At 42.0% G+C, this 7,934-nt stretch overlaps 1 protein-coding gene across 1 annotated transcript in view; it reads left to right on the top strand.

Moving 5' to 3' along the window:
* LOC119418024 (homeobox-containing protein 1) overlaps nucleotides 1-7,435 on the top strand; it is a 43,789-nt gene extending 36,354 nt beyond the window's left edge. The window contains exons 6-9 of the mRNA XM_037685269.1: nucleotides 1,453-1,548; nucleotides 2,062-2,156; nucleotides 3,233-3,316; nucleotides 7,292-7,435. Of these exons, the coding sequence (XP_037541197.1) occupies nucleotides 1,453-1,548; nucleotides 2,062-2,156; nucleotides 3,233-3,316; nucleotides 7,292-7,435 (419 nt within the window). The remainder of the gene's footprint in view (nucleotides 1-1,452; nucleotides 1,549-2,061; nucleotides 2,157-3,232; nucleotides 3,317-7,291) is intronic.
* The last annotated feature ends 499 nt before the right edge of the window (nucleotides 7,436-7,934 follow it).

The following is a 7,934-nucleotide window of genomic DNA, read 5'->3' as shown; positions in this document are numbered from 1 at the left end:
TATACATATATATATATATATATATATATATACATATATATATATATATATATATACACATACATATGGGCGGCTGTGGCTGAGTGGTTAGAGCAGTCGTCCTCCAATGCAAGAGTTGGGGGTTCAAATCCACCAGCAGTCACATGCAAGTGTCCCTGGGCAAGACACTGAACACCTCGTTGCCTCCGATGCGTGTCCCATCGGTGTATGAGTCACAGAAGCCCGACCCCAAGAGGGGCGGGGTGCTGGGCAGCCACATGATGCTCAGCTCTGTCAAAGGAAAATGTTATTCAGCTGCAGGAAGATGCCGAGAGACGGCATACATCCATTCATCCATCTACCTGTCCATCCACCATCATCATCCACCCATTCTTCATCATCTATTCATCCATCCTTCATCCATCCATTATACATACATTCATCATCATCCATCCATTTATCTATCCATCCCTCCCTTTTTTTCCTGCTTCTTCTCTTTTGAGTCACGGGGGTCACTGGTGGCCATGTCCAGTCATCACTGTGCGAGAGGCGGGGACACCCTGGACATGTCTCCAGTCTGTCACAGGGACACACAGAGACAAATGAGACAACCATTCACTCTCTCACTCACACCTAGAGACAATTTAGAGTTACCAGTCTAACATGCATGTTTTTGGTCTGTGGGAGGAAACCAGAGTACCAGGAGAAAACGCAACACGGAGAGAACATGCAAACTCCACCTAGCAAGGCCCCTGGCTGGCCAGGATTAGAACCCGCGACCTTCTTGCTGAGAGGTGCCAGCTGTACCAGCTGAGCCACCATTCTGCCTTGTATACAATCAGAGTTTATTGTTTGGGTTATTAGCTACAGAATGTTCATATTTGTCTGATGTCCAAATGTCTAAACTTTCACTGATTTTTGTCAAATGAACTCTTCCTGTTTTGACAAACTACACTTTGCCAACAGTTTTATTATTAAAATGTGGACGTTTCTTTTTTCACCCTATGAGTCTCACTTACCTTCAAATACCTGCGAATGCAGGTGCATACATCCAAACTCACAATTCCCTTTGTATTTGATCCCAGAATTTTCTTTTTAAAATGGTAAATAAAAGGTTTTTGTACATTGTCATATTTCTTGCATAACACAATGTAGACACAAAAATGAACAACCAAAGCTCTCTTACACTTCAGGGTTTGTCACACAGTGACTGGTTTTTTTTTTTTTTTTTTTTTGGAGTTTAGCTTGATTCTAGTCTGCCTGTCTCATTAAGAGTGCTGTCAAGGGGTGGCAGACATGGTGACACTGAGCCACCACCAGCAGCTTTAACGTGTTTTGGTCTTGGTTCTTTTCCCACTTTCTGTACAGTTTATACACATCATAATGTGTGTCTGTGATTTCATGCTGTAGTTGGACCCATCAAAATGTCTTCAGAAACTTTCTGCTTCAACTCTATCTTGACTTCCTCTTTAGGGAAGAAGCTGTCTGATTTGGAGCGAGTCACCTCCCTGAAAGTTTACAACTGGTTTGCCAATCGTCGCAAAGAGATCAAGAGACGGGCCAATATTGGTAATGAGTACATTTCAATTCGTAAATATCAGACTCTGCTGCTATCCTTATTACTGTTAATTGGGTTGGGAACCACTGGTTTAGGTGAACTGACATTTGACATTGTTAATTTGGCACTGATTATTTTACCTCAACCTCAACATTTTCATTTCTGCCACTTCCAGTTCTTTCTCCTGTCTTTTTGTCGATGCCACTGTCTCCAGACCGTACAACATAGCTGGTCTCATCACTCTCTTGTAAACTTTCATGTTTACATGTTCCCGTTTTAGTATCTTACACCGTTTTATAATGTAGCATGTTTTTTTTTTTTTTAATCCCTTCTTTTATATACTTTTCATTTTATATCCTTTCATGTGAATGTTTATTGTTGTGTGTACCCCATTTATGGTTTTTGTTTAAAACAGGTCTCTCTTGTAAATTAGTCCTTGTGACTCGATGAGACAAACCTATATAAATAAAAGTTGAATGAAAAAAATTGATCACAAGTCTAATAATCCATCCTCTTCTTCTAAGAAGCCACAATCCTGGAGAGCCATGGGATAGACGTCCAGAGTCCGGGGGGACACTCCAACAGTGATGACATTGATGGGAACGACTTCTCAGATCAGGTAGAGAGAGGGACTTACCACCCAGACTTATTGTCCCCTTGTTTTACAAGTCTACTTCATCTTTTTTGTCTTGTCGCAGAGCAGCGGGGCAATTGAAAATACCATTCTTCTGTCTGTCTGTTTTATGTTGTGAGCATAATGACTTGAAAAATAAGTTAGGTACTGGCCTCCACATTGTAGTGTGGTTGCATCCAGGTGCAAGAAAGGTTTTGTTTGGCAATTGGGTTGCCAAGTCAAACTCCAAGATGTCCACCACCATATAACAGACCACCCTTATAATTTGAGGAAACTATGCTTTCTAGATTTTATATTGCTTAAAAGTGTGGTTTCTTCAAATGAATGGGGGGTACTAAAGATTAATCAGTGGGGGCCAAGGCCACCATTGACCACTCCTGACTCCTCTACTGCACCTGATGGTGGATAAAATTGCTCCCTCAGTCTGCCAGAATTTGTCACTCTTCTCTGCCTCGGATAAGAAAAAACATTTACCCCTCTGTATACACAGTGTGACTCCTCCCCACTTGAACATCTTGTACCAAAAACATTAAGGTTTACTCTCATTCCTTGTTCAATTCCAGTCCAGAAAAACATTCATCTCAAAAACTACAAACATTCATGATTCAAATCCCTCAGAGATGGGAAATTAGCATACTGCTTGTTCACTTTGTATCAAACTTATTTGTTTGTTTTTTATGGAGGAGTCTTTTCTGAGGCCATCGTGTCCAAGTTATGGACTCAGCAGAGCAGTTTTAGAAAAACACATTAATTTCTGCTAAACAAAGCATCACGTGACTTTTGTGGTTTTTTTGTTTGATGAAAAGTTGTGTTTACAACTAGAATCAGCAGATGGTGTTTTAGGAGTCAAACTGTGGCTTCACAGTGATGTTCAGACTGCTGGTTCCTTCTGATCAACTTTAAAAATGTTTTCCTAATAGAAAGCAAAGATTTTTTTACTCTAGTTAACAAATGCTCATTCACCTCTCTTTTTATTTTGGAGAGGTGAGATCAATGGAAAAACAGGAGTATTTAAAAAATGCATTTTGTCAGTTGACTGACTGTTTATTGAACTCTTCTAGGCCTGCGACCTTCCTTACTTTGACAAGAGACCCCTGAGCCGACAGTTTGGCCTTTACAGACTGGAGCCCACCTCACCAACGCAGGTACAACACAAACACATTTAATTTCAATTTCAATTGAGTGTATTTATATAGTGCCACTTCACAACAGAAGTTGTCTCAGGTCACTGTACAAAAACATTCATATACATAGAAAAGCCAATAAGGACAAGTTATCTATCTAAGGAAGCCAGCAGATTGTTTTGAATCTTCACTTTGTCACAGTCTCCCATCCTGAGTACAAAGGAGACAGTATAAAGTAATAAGACTCCCTTTTAACAGGAAGAAACCTCCATCGTTTAGTACTCCCTTCATATAGAAGGGGTAAATCACAAACAGGAACTCACTAGAATTGGCTCAGAGCAACAAGGGAGCAGATCTTAATGTAGCTCAAACCTTATTGGCTTAGAGCACATGTGTCAAACTCAAGGCCTGGGGGCCAAATGTGGCCCTCGCTGACATTTTCTCTGGCCCCCAAGATGCTATGTTAAAAGTAAAATACTTTTATCACTTGAATTATTTTAGTAATCTTTGATTATGATGTGGAAAGTACAGGTTCTTCTAAAAAAATTAGCATATTGTGATAAAGATCATTATTTTCCATAATGTAATGATAAAAATGAAACTTTCATATATTTCAGATTCATTGCACACCAACTGAAATATTTCAGGTCTTTAATTGTTTTAATACTGATGATTATGGCATACAGCTCATGAAAACCCAAAATGCCTGTCCCAAAAAATTAGCATATCATGAAAAGGTTCTCTAAACAAGCTATTAACCTAACCATCTGAATCAACGACGTAACTCTAAACACCTGCAAAAGATTTCTTAGGCTTTTAAAAACTCCCAGCCTTGTTCATTACTCAAAACCGCAATCATGGGTAAGACTGCCGACCTGACTGCTGTCCAGAAGGCCATCATTGACACCCTCAAGCAAGAGGGTAAGACACAGAAAGAAATTGCTGAACGAATAGGCTGTTCCCAGAGTGCTGTTTCAAGGCACCTCAGTGGGAAGTCTGTGGGAAGGGAAAAGTGTGGCAGAAAACGCTGCACAACGAGAAGAGGTGACCGGACCCTGAGGAGGATTGTGGAGAAGGGCCGATTCCAGACCTTGGGGGACCTGCGGAAGCAGTGGACTGAGTCTGGAGTAGAAACTTCCAGAGCCGCCGTGCACAGGCGTGCGCAGGAAATGGGCTACAGGTGCCGCATTCCCCAGGTCAAGCCACTTTTGAACCAGAAACAGCGGCAGAAGCGCCTGACCTGGGCTACAGAGAAGCAGCACTGGACTGTTGCTCAGTGGTCCAAAGTACTTTTTTCGGATGAAAGCAAATTTTGCATGTCATTCGGAAATCAAGGTGCCAGAGTCTGGAGGAAGACTGGGGAGAAGGAAATGCCAAAATGCCAGAAGTCCAGTGTGAAGCACCCACAGTCAGTGATGGTCTGGGGTGCCATGTCAGCTGCTGGTGTTGGTCCACTGTGTTTTATCAAAGGCAGGGTCAATGCAGCTAGCTATCAAGAGATTTTGGAGCACTTCATGCTTCCATCTGCTGAAAAGCTTTATGGAGATGAAGATTTCATTTTTCAGCACGACCTGGCACCTGCTCACAGTGCCAAAACCACTGGTAAATGGTTTACTGAGCATGGTATTACTGTGCTCAATTGGCCTGCCAACTCTCCTGACCTGAACCCCATAGAGAACCTGTGGGATATTGTGAAGAGAAAGTTGAGAGACGTAAGACCCAACACTCTGGATGAGCTTAAGGCCGCTATAGAAGCATCCTGGGCCTCCATAACACCTCAGCAGTGCCACAGGCTGATTGCCTCCATGCCACGCTGCATTGAAGCAGTCATTCATGCAAAAGGATTCCCGGCCAAGTATTGAGTGCATAACTGAACGTGATTATTTTGAAGGTTGGCATTTTTTGTATTAAAAACACTTGTCTTTCATTGGTGGGATGAAATATGCTAATTTTTTGGGACAGGCATTTTGGGTTTTCATGAGCTGTATGCCATAATCATCAGTATTAAAACAATTAAAGACCTGAAATATTTCAGTTGGTGTGCAATGAATCTGAAATATATGAAAGTTTCATTTTTATCATTACATTATGGAAAATAATGACCTTTATCACAATGTGCAATTTTTTTGAGAAGGACCTGTACACCAGAGAACATCAAATGAGACCAGTCAAACTCTTGTTGAGGAACATGGAACCAAGAGAAAATGTTGGGTATCTGACTTGAGTTAATGTAGTTTTTGAAATTGGCCCTTAGTTTGAACCAAGTTTTTAATGTTTGCCCCCTTTTGTAATTGAGTTTGACACCCCTGGCTTAGAGGGAACAAAAGAAAGCAGCATTTAAAGATATCTGCTCACTTCATATACTTTGTCCTGTGTATGAAGTGTTAAGTGTTATGCAACTGAAATTGTTGTAGAATCTACAACATTTGGCCCCACGTTGGGCGCCAAATGTTGTAGCTTAATCATTTCACACGTATTTTCAACTCCTCAGGAAGCAAGGGGCAAGCATCCTGTTAAATGATTAGGCTAATCACATTCTGTCATTTTAAGTAGATCATAGTTTATAGCTGATATATCTCCGTTATCACATTATCATATTATTGCAGTGTAGAACAAAACATAAAACCATGTATAAGGTTAATTTAATCTCACACTGTTCATGTATGTATGTTCACTATGTATATCCAATAATTTGACTGCATTTGTTTATTTGAGGAATTTCCTCAAACGGAGGTTTAATAAAATTAAAGTGTTATGCAACAGAAAATGTTGTAGAAGCTACAACACTGTAAATGACAAATAGGACTCAGTGTATATATATGAACTGATTCATACGTTGAACCTTTAGTGTCGCCAAATATAAAAACTGAGCCAGAGAAATCATATAATGGGGACCAAGAAAAGACCTATGGTTCTGAATGAGATAACCGGCTGTGCTGAACTATGTGAGGGTAGTGTAGCTCATGTACATGGACAGTGATGTGCAGTAGGAGTTCAAGGTAAGGTCAGGTCAGGTCTGAACCCAACTTTGTTGGGTGTGGTGATGGACATGTCTCTATGGACTATGATGTTGGCACAATGTCTGCAATGAAAGTAGGAAGCAGGTGGAAGAGAGCCTGAAGAGGTAGAGGTGAGAAGAATGGTGAATGTCAGGTGAAGCAAGACAGAATATGGGTCAAACATCCAAAGCAACAGGAAGTGCACAAGAGAGGATGAAGAAGAGTGCAGGCAAGGTGGAATGTTAGGGGTGATTTGTGTCAAATGGAGAGCTACAAGAGGAAAAACGAAGGTTTGCTCTAGTTCTGGGTCCAATGGCAGGTCAGTTCAGGCCCAGATCACATGTAAGCTGAGTCACTATGCTGTAAAGAGTGTTTACTTTTTAAAAATAAACGTTATAAGTGTTTTTGTGTGCAGTATGTCAGCATTAACACGCTTCAGTTATTCAGTTTCACATCAACGTTAGCACGTCGGCTAATGGCTAAATTTTTTCACAAGCTGTCCTGCGAGCATGAGCAATACAAAGTTAGAAATTAGGTGGTTTGGACATTCACAGAGGAAGGGCGGTGGACATTTTGGACAAACAATGTTGAATATAGGGCTCCAGGGCAGGAGGAAGAGGACCACCAAAGATTCATGGATACAATGAATGAGGGTTGGTGTGATAGAGGAAGATGCTGGGATAGATGAAGACCAGTCATCCTCAGTGTAGCAGCAGTTAGGGTGAAAGTTAGTTTGACGTTATGAAGGACTTAAGTTTTTCACAAGTTTTTAGGCAACTTGGAGAAATAAACAACTTCCTGCAGAAGGTAGAAAGTGTTCAATCAGATGTTTCTTGACTCTCGCAGCACAGTGCCATTACTGTACTACAAACCAGGTGGTGTATTCGTGATGAAGAACAGTTGTGGACTTCATTCACAAATTTATTTATTTTTTTTTCCTCCGACTGTGGTAAACCCACTCCCCTCTGCCTCTACCCCCACCCCTTTCTCCTGGCAGGACGACAGTGGCGCGCACAGCGAGCACCAGGACCCCATCTCTCTGGCCGTGGAGATGGCTGCCGTCAACCACACCATCCTGGCTCTGTCCCGGACCGGAGGGGTGCCCAACGACATCAAGACGGAGTCCCTGGAGGACGAATGAACACGGGGTTGGGGAGTGGGGGGAGTCAGACAGAGGAGGAGTTGAGAGAGGGGGAGAAGGAGTACAAGACGATGAAACAACGATCAAAATAATCCTACTTAGTAAACTTTCCAAACGTGTCCCTGAAGACTGCTTGTTTTCTCCTGACTCCCCCTCCCCACTCCTTCAGTATTGTCCATGTAAACAGTAATTAATCCCCCACCCCCAAAGTAAAAGAAAACAAGCTGTATTACTCTGCATATGACTCAGCCGGTGGAAGTGGCTCTCTGTGCGAACGATCCACAGAAAGGAGGAGGTAAGCCAGTCTTCAACCTCCCTCCGCAGGTGGCTCCGCCCCCTCCCCACCTCTTTCTTCACAGTATACCTCCTCTTCCTCTCCTTCTCCAGCCTGGTTGTCTGAGCTGATCCTCAGTCTCTCTCACCTCAACCTCAGAACAATGACCTGTACTGTACATAAGATCTATATATGGTTCTAATGGTTCTCAGTCCCGCTCACCTC

This window comes from Nematolebias whitei, chromosome 12 (genome assembly GCF_014905685.2).
Source record: "Nematolebias whitei isolate Nwh7 chromosome 12, NemWhi1, whole genome shotgun sequence".
In the NCBI taxonomy this organism is placed as follows: Eukaryota; Metazoa; Chordata; class Actinopteri; order Cyprinodontiformes; family Rivulidae; genus Nematolebias; species Nematolebias whitei.
Note: the sequence above shows the minus strand (reverse complement) of the source record. Positions and strands in the feature narration are given on the sequence as shown.